The following is a 15,350-nucleotide window of genomic DNA, read 5'->3' as shown; positions in this document are numbered from 1 at the left end:
TATTAAGATTTCCATCCATCCATCATCTTCTGCTTATCCGGGGCCGGGTCGCGGGGGCAACAGTCTAAGCAGAGACGCCCAGACTTCCCTCTCCCTAGCCACTTCTTCCAGCTCTTCCGGGGGGACCCCGAGGCGTTCCCAGGCCAGCCGGGAGACATAGTCCCTCCAGCGTGTCCTAGGTCTTCCCCGGGGCCTCCTCCCGGTGAGACGTGCCTGGAACACCTCCCTGGGAAGGCATCCAGGAGGCATCCGAAATAGATGCCCGAGCCACCTCAGCTGGCTCCTCTCGATGTGGAGGAGCAACGGCTATACTCTGATTTCCTCCCGAGTGACAGTGCTTCTCACCCTATCTCTAAGGGAGCGCCCAGCCACCCGACGGAGAAAGCTAATTTCGGCCACCTGTATCCGGGATCTTGTCCTTTCGGTCATGACCCACAGCTCATGACCATAGGTGAGAGTAGGAACGTAGATTGACCGATAAATCGAGAGCTTTGCCTTACAGCTCAGCTCCTTCTTCACCACGACAGACCGGTACAGCGACCGCATTACTGCAGAAGCTGCACCGATCCGTCTGTCAATCTCACGTTCCATCCTTCCCTCACTCGTGAACAAAACCCCAAGATACCTGAACTCCTCCACTTGAGGCAGGAACTCTCCACCAACCTGAAGTGGGCAATCCACCCTTTTCCGACTGAGAACCATGGCCTCGGACTTGGAGGTGATGATTCTCATCCCAGCCGATTCACACTCGGCTGCAAACCGTCCCAGTGCACGCTGAAGGTCCTGGTCTGAGGAGGCCAACACAACAACATCATCCGCAAAAAGCAGCGATGAAATAGTATGGTCCCCAAACCGGACACTCTCCGGCCCTTGGCTGCGCCTAGAAATTCTGTCCATAAAAATTATGAACAGAACCGGTGACAAAGGGCAGCCCTGCCGGAGTCCAACATGCACCGGGAACAGGTCTGACTTACTGCCGGCAATGCGAACCAAGCTCTTGCTCTGGTCGTACAGGGACTGAACAGCCCTAAGTAGGGGGCCGCCGACCACATACTCCCAGAGCACCCTCCACAGTATGTTGCGAGGAACACAGTCGAATGCCTTCTCCAAATCCACAAAACACATATGGACTGGTTGGGCAAACTCCCATGAACCCTCCAGCACCCTGGAAAGGGTATAGAGCTGGTCCAGTGTATCACGACCGGGACGAAAACCACACTGTTCCTCCTGAATCCGAGGTTCCACTATCGGCCGAATTCTCCTCTCCAGTACCCTGGCATAGACTTTCCCGGGGAGGCTGAGAAGTGTGATCCCCCTATAGTTGGAACACACTCTCCATTCCCCCTTCTTGAAAAGAGGGACCACCACCCCGGTCTGCCAGTCCAGAGGTACTGTCCCCAACCGCCATGCAATGTTGCAGAGGCGTGTCAGCCAAGACAGCCCCACAACATCCAGACTCTTGAGGTACTCGGGGAGGATCTCATCCACCCCCGGTGCCTTGCCACCGAGGAGCTTTTTAACTACCTCGATGACTTCAGCTGGGTGATGGACGAGTGCTCCTCCGAGTCTCCAGCCACTGCTTCCTCAACGGAACACAAGTCGGTGGGATTGAGGAGATCCTCCAACTATTCCTTCCACCGCCCGACGATATCCCCAGTTGAGGTCAACAGGTGCCCATCTCTACTGTAAACAGTGTTGGTAGGGCACTGCTTCCCCCTCCTGAGGCGTCGAACAGTTTGCCAGAATCTCTTCAAGGCCAACCGATAGTCTTTCTCCATGGCCTCACCGAACTCCTCCCAGGCCCGATTTTTTGCCTCCACGACTACCTGGGCTGCAGTACGCTTGGCCTGCCGGTACCTGTCAGCTGCCTCCGGAGTCCCACAAGCCATCCAGGCCCGATAGGACTCCTTCTTCAGCTTGACAGCATCCCTTACTTCTGGTGTCTACCACCGGGTTCGGGGATTGCCGCCTCGACAGGCACCGGAGACCTTACGGCCACAGCTCCGAGCAGCCGCAGCGACAATGGAGGTGGAGAACATGGTCCACTCGGACTCAATATCTCCAGACTCCCTCGGGATCCGGTCGAAGCTCTGCCGGAGGTGGGAGTTGAAGATCTCTCTGACAGGGGGCTTGGCCAAACGTTCCCAACAGACCCTCACAGTACGTTTGGGTCTGCCGAGTCTGTCCAGCTTCCTCCCCTGCCATCGGATCCAACTCACCACCAGGTGGTGATCAGTTGACAGCTCCGCCCCTCTCTTCACCCGAGTGTCCAAGACATATGGCCGAAGGTCTGATGACACGACCACAAAGTCGATCATCGACCTCCGGCCTAGGGTGTCCTGGTGCCACGTGCACTGATGGACACCCTTATGCTGGAACATGGTGTTCGTTATGGACAAACCGTGGTTAGCACAGAAATCCAATAACAGAACACCGCTCGGGTTCAGGTCAGGAGGGCCGTTCCTCCCAATCACGCCCCTCCATGTGTCACTGTCACTGCCCACATGAGCGTTGAAGTCCCCCAGTAGAACGATGGAGTCTCCAGTCGGAGCACTTTCCAGCACCCCTCCCAGAGACTCCAAGAGGGCCGGGTAGTCCGCACTGCCGTTCGGCCCGTAGGCACAAACAACAGTGAGAGACCTATCCCCGACTCGAAGGCACAGGGAAGCGATCCTCTCGTTCACCGGGGTGAACTCCAACACATGGCGGCTGAGCTGGGGGGCTATTAGCAAACCCACTCCAGCCCTCCGCCTCTCACCATGGGCAACTCCAGAGTGGTAGAGAGTCCAGCCTCTCTCAAGAAGTGTGGTTCCGGAGCCCAAGCTGTGCGTGGAGGTGAGTCCGACTATCTCTAGTCGGTACGTCTCGACCTCCCGCACAAGCTCAGGCTCCTTCCCCGCCAACGAGGTGACATTCCACGTCCCTAAAGCCAGATTTCGTGTCCAGAGATCGGGTCGTCGGGGGTCTCGCCTACGACTGTCGCCCGATCCACTATGCACCGGCCCCTTACGCTCCCTCCTGCAGGTGGTGAGTCCACAGGAGGGCGGCCCCACGTCACTCCTTCGGGCTGAGCCCGGCCGGACCCCATGGGGGAAGGCCCGGCCACCAGGCGCTCGCATACGAGCCCCAACCCCGGGCCTGGCTCCAGGGTGGGGCCCCGGCTGTGCCATGCCGGGCAACGTCACGGTCCTTGATTTAAATGTTGACATAAGGGGTTTGTGAACTGTTCTTTGTCTGGCCAGTCACCAAGGACCTGTTTGCCTTGGGAGACCCTACCAGGAGCATACAGCCCCAGACAACATAGCTCCCAGGATCATTCGGGTACTCAAACCTCTCCACCACGATAAGGTGACAGTTCAAGGAGATTTGATTATGTAAATTTAATATAAACCTCTGATTAGTTGAATATAACAAATGAACGACTATAACTAGAAAAATCTTACGTGGGGGCAGACCATTTTTTAGTCTATAACCAAAACAACGGTCCTATATAAAACAGTTCAGCAAGTGTAGCCTCATAAGACACTGTCCATATGAAAGAGCAAGAGATTCACACCTTTATCTCGACCCCCACAAGTCATACATAACTACCCCCAAAAACCCAACCCCCTCCAGCTGATTTTTGGCTGTGAAGAACGGTGTGTTACTGGGCTGAAACATGCCTGCACTCAGCAGCACTACTCTTTGTATTCATTATTTTCTCACAGCCCATATTATTATTTTCACAAGACCATAATGATAATTACAAATCATCAATTAATAATTAATCATTATTTTACGAAAATAATTGTTATTTGTGATCGTGAATGTTTGCGGAAGGCTTTAAGACCAAGTGGAATCCTCTGTTCCTGCCTCACAGCGCGCGGGACTCACGCTCAGTGATGCAGCTTCACTGTCTGCGGTTTGACTTTACTGAATCAGATTGAGGCGAATACAACTTATTGATCATGAGACCAACATTTAGCAAGTAGGAAAACATTCATTCTACCTGAAGGAAGATGTATTTTATTGAGCTAGTGCTGTTAAATAGAAAGAGAGAGAGAAAGAGAGAGAGAGAGAGAGAGAGAGAGAAACGAATCTAGGGCTATTCTTAAACTTGGAGCTCATTATATTGAAGTACAAATCCAAACACCAGAAACGTTATGCATTTTATTTATTCACATGCTGTATGGTTGAAATAATATTTTAGTTTACAACTTTAAGTTCCGTTGTTTAAAAAAATGCTTTATTGGCTAATGTTTCATAAACCTTCAGTTGTTATATGCTCTAAAATCCAATGCCATTAGTAATTTCACAGTATTTTCACCTCCTAAATCAAAAAATATATGAGTCGTGTATAGGTTTCATTTTAACGGATTAATCACCTATTTTTGTTTGCTGCATGTTTTTTTTTTAAACACGCTAAAAAATAAATCAGAGTTTGTGAGAGGAAAAAATATAAGTCAGGAATAAGTTGCATTATATTACATTTAGAAATAATAACGGCTGGCTTAATAATGTTATAATGTACCAACAGGATATTTTTAGTTCCCTTTACTTTACAACAAATACTTTAAATTTAACAAATATATCAGAACAAAACAAGAATTAAAAATATATAATTCTATTGGATAAATATAATTGCAGTATATAATAATATAGGCTTAGTAATAAAATAAAAAAAAAATAATAATAATTTAAAGCTAAGCATAAAGTAAGGTTGGGCTTTCTCATTCGGGAGAAATCCAAACGTTTCCATATTCGTGATGTTGCCCATTTGAAGCTTAACTATTATTCATGAGGTAAATAGGCTGTGTAGTTCACGTGTTTTTCAGTATAGATGGAAAAAAATCATAATTAACAAAATGTCAAAGTGCTAATGCTGAATGTGAACGACTGCTGTTTCCAGTGAATATGTGCACGAGGCACCAGCATGATCAAACAGCTGAAACAAATAATACTTAATTTTTGGTCACACATAAGGCATAATTCAAAAATGGAAAGTGTTGGTAGTTTGAAAAATCAAGAATTAATACTAATTATGGTTATACTAACCTGAAGATTTTTTTTAAAACCAAGAATGAACCGAAATGAAAAAAAAAAAAAAAAAATATATATATATATATATATATATATATATATACATAGGCCTTATATTTATTTACTCTTTAATAAAAATAGCATGCATATGATCCTTTGTGTAAAGGTCTTCTTTTAATTTTTGTTTAGTAGACTGTACCTACATTTTGAAATTAACAAATTGTACATTTTTTAATATTTTTTTTTAAATGTTACAATGTTATATCATAATGTTATTGTTGTTTCCTTCTTTTATCTCATTTTACAATTACATTCATTTCGCAATCCGTCCCTTTGCTCCAACCTGTTGGTAGTTTCGCCAATGATTTTAACACGTGACTGAATTACAGTTAATGCCCAATTAGGCTGTCCACCTACTGTATGGCACCATTTGAGGGAACAGGTTGGGCTTTCCAAAAACAAAGACAAAATTACCTCAGCAAGAAAGCCCAGAAAGAAACCATTATCTGGCTCAGGCAAGGAAATGTCCTATTTGTGAAGTGGATGGACACAAGAGAGGTGGCGATGTGTTCCACAATTCACAAGGCATATGCGGGTGAGACTGTCAACAGGTGTGTGAAGAACACAACAGATGCCGGTTCCCACAGCAATCAAAGAATACAAAAAATACATGGGTGGAGTTCTTATAATCAATTTATGATACATTATGACAGTATAGAAAAGAGACTTAAATTGTCACTATACTTAAAGCAGACAAAGACCACTTATAAATATTAATAACATATTTTAAAGCTTTTTAGACGTTTAAAATAATTTTTCATCACTTTACTTTGAGCAGTAAAAGAACACTAATAAGATGTTGTATGATACTGCATAGATCTGAAGCAAACAATGTCAAGAAAGTAAAACATGAAACGATAGGATATATAACCCATTATAGCGAATCATCACACACTTAATAGTTATAAACACAAAAAGGTAAGTTATGCACAACTTAGATAAGTATTATAATACATTGTTACTTTTTTACGATTATTTATTACATGATACAACACATTATAATGTTTATATGGCATTACGTGTGCATTTTAATGCACTAAGAATACCCTTATGATGCATTATAAATGCAGGCTTCATCTAGTGTTATAATGCATTATACACAATGTAATAAACACAAATAGGTAAGTATTATAATGTATTGTAAATGAGGTTATGATTAATTTTAAGATGATATGTCATATTATAATGTTTTTTATAAGCACAATGTATGCATTATAATGCATTAAGAATGCCCTTATAATGCATTATAAATACAGGCTTCATAGAAAGTGTTACCGATTTTTTTTTTTATACTGCGAAGTTACTAATATACAGGTGCTGGTCATATAATTAGAATATCATCAAAAAGTTGATTTATTTCACTAATTCCATTCAAAAAGTGAAACTTGTATATTATATTCTTTCATTACACACAGACTGATATATTTCAAATGTTTATTTATTTTAAGTATGATGTTTATAACTGACACCTAAGGCAAATCCCAAATTCAGTATCTCAGAAAATTAGAATATTGTGAAAAGGTTCAATATTGAAGACACCTGGTGCCACACTCTAATCAGCTAATTTACTCAAAACACCTGCAAAGCCTTTAAATGGTCTCTCAGTCTAGTTCTGAAGGCTACACAATCATGGGGAAGACTGCTGACTTGACAGTTGTCCAAAAGACGACCATTGACACCTTGCACAAGGAGGGCAAGACACAAAATTCATTGCAAAAGAGGCAGTCTGTTCACAGAGCTCTGTGTCCAAGCACATTAATAGAAAGATGAAATGAAGGAAAAGATGTGGTAGAAAAAAAAGTGTACAAGCAATAGGGATAACCACACCCTGGAGAGGAGTGTGAAACAAAACCCATTCAAAAATGTGGGGGAGATTAACAAAGAGTGGACTGCAGCTGGAGTCAGTGCTTCAAGAACCACTACACACAGACGTATGCAAGACATGAGTTTCAGCTGTCGCATTCCTTGTGTCAAGCCACTCTTGAACAACAGACAGAGTCAGAAGCGACAAAAAGGACTGGACTGCTGAAGAGTGGTCTACAGTTATGTTCTCCAGTAGTCCGGAGGAAGAGAGGAGAGGAACACAATCCACTTTGCTTGAGGTCCAGTGTAAAGTTTCCACAGTCAGTGATGGTTTGCGGTGCCATGTCATCTGCTGGTGTTGGTCCACTGTGTTTTCTGAGGTCTAAGGTCAACGCAGTCGTATACCAGGAAGTTTTAGAGCACTTCATGCTTCCTGCTCCTGACCAACTTTATGGAGATGCAGATTTCATTTTCCAACAGGACTTGGCACTTGCACACAGTGCCAAAGCTACCAGTACCTGGTTTAAGGACCATGCTATCCCTGTTCTTAATTGGCCAGCAAACTCACCTGACCTTAACCCCACAGAAAATCTATGGGGTATTGTGAAGAGGAAGATGCAATATGACAGACCCAACAATGCAGAAGAGCTGAAGGCCACTATCAGAGCATCCTGGGCTCTCATAACACCTGAGCAGTGCCACAGACTGATCGACTCCATGCCACGCCGCATTGCTGCAGTAATTCAGGCAAAAGGAGCCCCAACTTAAGTATTGAGTGCTGTACATGCTCATACTTTTCATTTTTATACTTTTCAGTTGGCCAAGATTTCTAAAAATCCGTTCTTTTTATTGGTTTTAAGTAATATTCTAATTTTCTGAGATACTGAATTTGGGATTTTCCTTAGATGTCATTTATAATCATCAAAATTAAAAGAAATAAACATTTGAAATATATCAATCTGTGTTTAATGAACTAATATTATATACAAGTTTCACTTTTTAAATGGAATTAGTGAAATCAACTTTTTGATGATATTCTAATTATATGACCAGCACTTTATCTGCTCCACTCCCACTCTGCTCACATACTCTGTTCTCAAAGTCTTGGGCTTTTGATGCCAGAAGAGATTTTATTGTCAGGCAATAAAATCGAGAGAACTCTGCAAAGCAATCTGCAGAATCTTTTTCTGTATCCTCTTTTATACAGTTTTTATTTTATTTTATACAGTCTTATATTTGTTATGGGACCATTGTGCAGTCATGAGGCCTTAATTTTATGTTCTGTGAAAATAGGGGCCCCATAATGTGCTTCACCATATGCTTGCACATTCCATTCTCATCTAGATTTCTATACACGCAGGAAAATACACATGATTATAATGGTAGAATAATTTAATACATAAATAGCTATATTCAGATTGATTATACTTGAATAATTAATATTTTGATTAATTAAAGTCTTCTACATTAGTCAGCACACTGAGCACTGGCCACCATCCCACCTGACAACATCAGGTCCATGGCATTGCTGAACAACAACAACACGGAAACATTATGTGAAATACATGTAGCCAAGTATGGTGACCCATACTCAGAATTCGTGCTCTGCATTTAACCCATCCAAAGTGCACACACACAGCAGTGAACGAACGAAGGAACACACACACACACACACACCACATCCTTGTTTTTGTTACTTTGTGAGACCCCATGACTGGGACATCACTTGTGGGATCCACCTTTTCTAGAAGAGGTATGCTTCTTAAAAAAATCACGCAATATCAGAACACACTCATAAACACAAATCACACTTGATAATCTCAAATTTGAGAACTTTTGCACAAGACCTGACTGGGATGGCACATGTGGGGTCCCAAACTGGTTTTCCTTCCTTGTGGGTCCATCTACACACACTTCCAGTTTTATATACTTCATGAGGCCATGCCTTTACGATTCAGTAGTTGTGGGGCCCTTTGCACATTGTCTTTTAGTTTAATAAAAATCTATATCCTTTACTTCACAGTAAAAAAAAAGTCAGTTGACCACCGTTTTAGACACTGTCTTCATTCTGCCTGCTGTTTGTGGCATAATCCCTTTTGATTGGTTTGTCTTTTACCAGCCAACACCAATAAACCTCAATTGTCTCAGTTACATGCTAACTTTGCCCTGTGAAATATTGAAAATCTGTCTTGAGAGAAACAGTCATGTGGGGAGTCCTCTATTTGTAATAAATTGGCACAGATATTAGTGAATGTTAAATGTTTTTGCTTAGGACCTCCCATTACCGATGTTTGGCCTGGGATGCAAACACAAACTTGTCATAGCACTTATATATCACTGCTCTTTTTGCTGTTTTTGATTGCTTCCATTGTCCTCATTTGTAAATCGCTTTTGTAAAGAAGCGTCTGCTAAATGACTAAATGTAAATGTTTAATTACATTATGACAATCCCTTACGAAAAATAACCATGGTTTTATTATAGTAAAACTGTAGTAACCCATGGTTTTTTGGCGTGTTGACTACCATTTGTATAACCACAGATTTACTACAAATACCATGGTTAAACCATGGTTAATATAGCAAAACCATGGTTAATTTGTGGTTACCATGGATTAACTATAGTAACCATGGTTTTTTGGTTTTATTTGTAGTAAAACCATGGTTAATTTTCATAAGGGATATAGTATAGTAGAGTACAACTAAAGTTGTATTGATTGGCAAAATGGCAATGTTATTAGCGTTATACAAATTGCATTTGGAATAATAAAAAAATATGTTCTATTAAGTGGAAATAATGAAACCGTGTTAATCACAAGTTTTCATGAATCACAAGTTTTCATGATTTCAATCAATGTGAGCCTGTCCAAAGACTGTCCTCTCAGAAAGAGGAGTAACATACAACTAATATAAAAGAGAAGAAACCTAACACGTTGAAGTAAGAAATAAAAGACAGACATGTTGTGACTGCACTGAAGACTCTTTATTAACACTGCTAAACAAAACACACTGAACAAAATGATAAACGCAACACTTTTGTTTTTGTCCCCATTTTTCATGAGCTGAATTCAAAGATCTAAGACATTTTCTATGTACACAAAAGGCCTATTTCTCTTAAACATTGTTCACAAATCTGTGTAAGTGAGCACTTCTCCTTTGCCGAGATAACCCATCCTCCTCACAGGTGTGGCATATCAAGATGCTGATTAGACAGCATGATTATTGCACAAGTGTGCTTTAAACTGGACACAATAAAAGACCACTCTAAAATGTGCAGTTTTATCACACAGCACAATGTCGCAGATGTCTTTCATGTCACAGAAGTTTACAGATGAATTCAGCATCATGGCCAGCTTAGCAACCTAAGCAATCACAAACAATTCAGTTTTGTTTGTGATTCCTTAGCCTGCAAAGCTAGCCATGATGTTGAATCCACCTGTTGTTACTTTTAATCACTGGATGGGAGCTGTCAGTTTCGCTCCCTCTACACTTGCGACATTGTGCTGGGTGATAAAACTGCACGTTTTAGACTGCTCTTTTATTGTGTCCAGCCTAAGGCACACCTGTGCAATAATCATACCGTCTAATCAGCATCTTGATATGTTACACCTGTGAAGTGGATGGATTATCTCAGCAAAGGAGAAGTGCTCACTAACACAGATTTGTGAACAATATTTGAGAGAAATAGGCCTTGTGTACACTGAAAAGTCTGAGATCTTTTGAGTTCAGCTCATGAAAAATGGGGACAAAAACAAAAGTGTTGTGTTTATATTTTTGTTCAGTGTGTTACTTTAAACATGGTGCTTTTGGTGAATTATACCTGCAGCTCAGGAGCATCGTATAAAATTGTATCTGTATTGGGATTTCCTTGTGACGACACCATACTCCCAAGTGCTCACGGATCTTTCACAGACTAAACCAATCAGTAACTCATTACAATGTAACACTGTCGCTCATAAGCTAATGACCACATAAATGGACAGGAAAACACTTGTCTATAACTATAGACGATAAAAGAACATGCTGGAATCTGAAGAATTAGTTGACTGAAAAATCGACACCACCCAGATAGCAAACGACATGTGGCCCAGTTCTGGCCCACATCTCCCATATTCTTCTGGCCCACATACCGCGCGGAATGACGGCGATGACTCAACCTGAGTCTGGCTGACATATGTCAGCCACAACTGAACCAGATCTGGGCCACATCTCAGAAATGGTGTGGGTGACATCTGGGCCAGATCTGGCCCAGTTTTGTCTGACAGAAGTCAGCCACAACTGTACCAGATCCATGCCACATCTCACAAATGGCATGGGCGACACCTGGCCCAGATGTCAACCACGCCATTTCTGAGATGTGGCCCAGATCCGTCCCAGTTGTGGCTGACTTCTGGGTTAGATATGGCCCATATTTACCCTTTCTAGACACAAAAGCATATGTAATTCATCCAGAATAAAGAAAACACTCATGTAGTCTAAACTGCTTTATTAAAATATAAAAATTAGACAAATAAATATACATACATGAATACAACTGCATGTATAGATATAAAACAAATACATTTACATTATTACAAAATAAAAAATACAGATAAATATAGTTAAATACACATTAACATTACATTTAGCAGACACTTTTATCCAAAGCAACTTACAAATGGAAGCAATCAAAATCAACAAAAGAGCAATGATATACAGGTGCTGGTCATATAATTAGAATATCATCAAAAAGTTGATTTATTTCACTAATTCCATTCAAAAAGTGAAACTTGTATATTATATTTATTCATTACACACAGACTGATATATTTCAAATGTTTATTTCTTTTAATTCTGACGTTTATAACTGACAGCTAAGGAAAATCCCAAATTCAGTATCTCCGAAAATTAGCTAGTTTTACAGGCCCTTTTTTTTTTGCTTTTGTTAATTGTGTATATATATATATAATATATATATATATAAAAATGAATACAAAAAGATTAGAGAAGCTAGTATTATTATTTCTTTTTTTTTAAGAAAACAAGCAGTTAGTAAATGAAAGACAACATATACACATGACGTATATCACATAACATATTGCGGCTGTGCGATTTGGGGCAAATATCTAATTGTGATTTTTTTGACAGATAGTGCAGTTGCAATTTTGATTTGATTTTGCAAAGTCAAGCTTTAGCTTAATATTGTCAGTAGTGTGCAGCACAGTATGGGTTTCGTTACCCTGCTGAAAAAAACAAAAACAAAAAAAACAATAGAAACCATCACAGAAATTCTTATGGTTTCACAAGCATTACGAAACAGGCTTCTGTAAATGGATCCTCTGTGAGACGCGGCAGAGAGTAGTGAGTATGAGAAACATTCAGATACACCGGCTGATTCAGTCTTCTGAATTGGGAGTAGCGAACATGCATTATAAACTTCTTTCAAATTAGAATCTGTTGGGGAGATAAAATGTGCAAGATAACGTATATGTACTAATAAAAACATCAAACAAAAAAATGTATCTTTTACTCTCCAGTACTGAAAGCAGAACTGATAAGGGAGCCCTTGATACTGTGACACTGCTCTTTCAAATTAACATGACCTTTTTTGCAGTGGCGGTAGTTTGTATGTCCATCTATAGTTGCCATCATCTAAGGTCTTTTGAGTACTGGTATCATCTGAAGTCCTCACAAGTCCTGCAAGTCCTGTGCTGTGCAGTTTCTAATAACCCTGGGATGGACATTTGCAGAAACAGGAAGACAAAGGGAGAAAGATTAGCATAGCTGCTGTTCATATCATTTCAGGCAATGTGCACTTTTTACTATTTCATCAATGGAGTACATTGAGTACTATTTTTAATCTAGTAGGTTTAAACTGAAATACTTTTTCTAGATCCCTTAATAAACATATTATTTGTTGTCTGTTTTTGGGGAACAGACACAGTCTATAGAATGGACTGCATATGCCAGAGTAACATTTAATACATTTTAATAAAATTTAACTGGGAGGAACATCATAACTGTAATTTACACAACCATTCAAGAGTTTGGGGTCTGTAAGATATTTTATGCCTTTATAAAAAATCTCTTATGCTCACCACAGCTCCATTTATTGAATCAAATTACAGTAAAATAGCAACACTGTGACTATTACAATTCAAAACAACTCTTTTCTATGTGAATATTATGTTAAAATGTCATTTATTCCTTTGATCAAAGCTGAATTTTCAGCATCATTACTCCAGTCTTCAGTGTCACATCTTCAGAAATCATTCTAATATGATGATTTACTGCTCAAGAAACATTTCTGATTATGATCAATGTTAAAATACAGACGTGCTGAATTTTTTCGTTACATAGACTCCAAACATTTGAATGTTAGTGTTACATGCATCAAATTGTTCAAAATCATCTGTTTCAAATAAATGCAGGTCTTTTGAACTTTGTATTCATCTGTGAATCCTGAAAAATAAAATGCATCACGGTTTCCACAAAAAAAATGAAGCAGCACAACTGTTTCAACACTGATAATAAGTTTCTTGAGCAGCAAATCAGCATTTCTGAGGGATCCATGTGACACTGAAGACTGGAGGAATGATGCTGAAAATACAGCTGCACATCACAGGAATAAATTAGTTTATAATGTATTCACATAGAAAACTGCTATTTTAAATTGTAATAATATTTCACAATATTACTCTTTTTACATATTTTAATCAAATAATTACTACAGATGTGAGCAGAAGATAATTATTACAAATTGTATCAACTTCAAGCTTTTGAACACTAGCGTACTGTATATTTGAGGTTTGACTTACTGTACTAGTCTTGTGGTCAATAGCATCTTTGAGATGTTGTCTTACAGTAGGTTCACTCCGACTCTGCTGGATGCAGCAGGCCATGAAGAAGCACTGAAGAATCTAGGAACAAAACAAGCAATTTGACACAGAGCCAACAATATTTAGTCTGCAGTTCCAGGTTTATTAGATAGAAACAAGCTAGAGCAGGTGAAATGCAAAAAATAAATGAATAAAATAACAGATTCATTGTGATATATGTTGTGAAAAAAATGCATATTAACGTTAGGTTACTTAACCTTTTCAGCGCTTCCTACATATCTGTCAGCAGCTCCCTTCAGAAATATTGAAATCTTGGACACTCCCTTCTGTTGTAGAAGGATTATTTTGTCACTCTTGAAATCGCAGAACAGTTTTATGTTTACCATAAAAAGATCCAATTTTCGCGCTCCTTGATAACGTGACGTCATCGATAAACAGTAAAGTGTAAATTTTAAGGTTAAATAAATTAAGCAATTTCCAATCATCCATTGAAAGATTACCAACAAAACAGTCAAAAGCTATCATTTACAAATGAAGATTTGATTAAAAGCCCAAACTTACATAAATAAGAGCACAATAGAGTCATCATAGCTGACGATACGTCGTCTGAAAACGTTAGAAATGCTAACGGACTTTTTCGAAGACATTAAACCATTCCTATAAAGTAAATAAACAACAGAAGCGAGTCAAATACAAGTAAGAGAAGTGTCAACAACAGTTATAAGTAATATTTGTGTGATTTTATGGACTTAACTCACCTGAAAACAGTGAAATCAGCGAGAAAAGGGGTGTTTCCTCGTGACATTTGCAGTGTTGGGCTCCGTTTCCATGGCAACTCCATCCGGTCCGCGCGCACGCCCATGAAAGCACGTCACGAATTAAAAGTCACACGCTTACGTTACATAAATAAACATGAATAAACATATGCCCCTTATTTTTTTTTTCTGTAAGAGGGGGCGCGGCCATTTGTAAATTTAATGTGTCTGGCTTTCGGTGTCATTCCAGCTATATTAGCTGTACAAACAGCTTGTTTTGCTGTTTACTGTTGCAAACTGCTGTATCTTACCTTGTTATTTTTAATGTATTGTCTTAATTATGAACGTACTGGTTTGTAGTGCAAACAGTTTTACCGTTTACTGCACTTTGTTCTTCTAGTTATTTCCCTATAACCATGACCATAAGTCTCACATATTCACATACAATTGCTTGGTGGATAGAATTAGATCACTACATAATTCAAAATGTCATTCAATTATTATATTGCTAATTTAAAATTCATTTTGTAGTTCTACAGCCCAGTGCAAAAAGTCAGGCCTGCACATAATAGTGGGACAAAGTGGCACTTTTATAGTTTAAGATTTTGTATTGTTGCTTTTACGAACACTCATATATGTATGTGTGTGTGTGTGTGTGTGTGTGTGTGTGTGTGTGTGTGTCTATAAGGTGCATCTTGAAGAAATGTGAATATCATGAAAAAAGTTCATTTTTTGTAACTTTTTTTATTAAAAAGTGAAATTTTCATATATTCTAAAGATTCATAATTTTTTTTTGATGATTAGAGCTTAATTTGATGAATGTAATTATTGCATTTAAAAGTATAAAAAAAGGAGTTAAACAAATATTATTTAATTATTTAAAATGATTTTTAAAGAA

At 39.7% G+C, this 15,350-nt stretch overlaps 1 protein-coding gene and 1 long non-coding RNA gene across 4 annotated transcripts in view; both read right to left on the bottom strand.

Annotated features, from left to right (window-relative positions):
- The window catches only part of LOC132099206 (uncharacterized), a 159,145-nt gene extending 145,132 nt beyond the window's left edge, over nt 1–14,013 (bottom strand). Inside the window, exons 1-4 of one of the 3 annotated variants that reach the window (XR_009423058.1) lie at nt 13,950–14,013; nt 13,677–13,769; nt 12,462–12,589; nt 12,207–12,312 (exon numbers count right to left, since the gene is read on the bottom strand). This is a non-coding gene — a long non-coding RNA (uncharacterized LOC132099206). Of the gene's footprint in view, nt 1–12,206; nt 12,313–12,461; nt 12,590–13,676; nt 13,865–13,939 lie in introns of those variants that run through there. The other 2 variants (XR_009423059.1, XR_009423057.1) reach the window with 2 other exon arrangements.
- On the bottom strand, nt 1,550–3,334 carry LOC132098496 (craniofacial development protein 2-like). Its single transcript, XM_059504591.1, has 2 exons — nt 3,084–3,334; nt 1,550–3,015 (listed from the first exon to the last, which is right to left on the bottom strand). The coding sequence occupies exons 1-2, from the start codon at nt 3,086–3,088 to the stop codon at nt 1,944–1,946; spliced, it is 1,077 nt and encodes a 358-aa protein (XP_059360574.1). The 5' UTR covers nt 3,089–3,334; the 3' UTR covers nt 1,550–1,943.
- Nucleotides 14,014–15,350: the final 1,337 nt, after the last annotated feature.

This window comes from Carassius carassius, chromosome 22, assembly GCF_963082965.1.
Source record: "Carassius carassius chromosome 22, fCarCar2.1, whole genome shotgun sequence".
In the NCBI taxonomy this organism is placed as follows: Eukaryota; Metazoa; Chordata; class Actinopteri; order Cypriniformes; family Cyprinidae; genus Carassius; species Carassius carassius.
The sequence above is the reverse complement of the archived record's forward strand: the minus strand, read 5'-3'. Positions and strand labels throughout refer to the sequence as shown.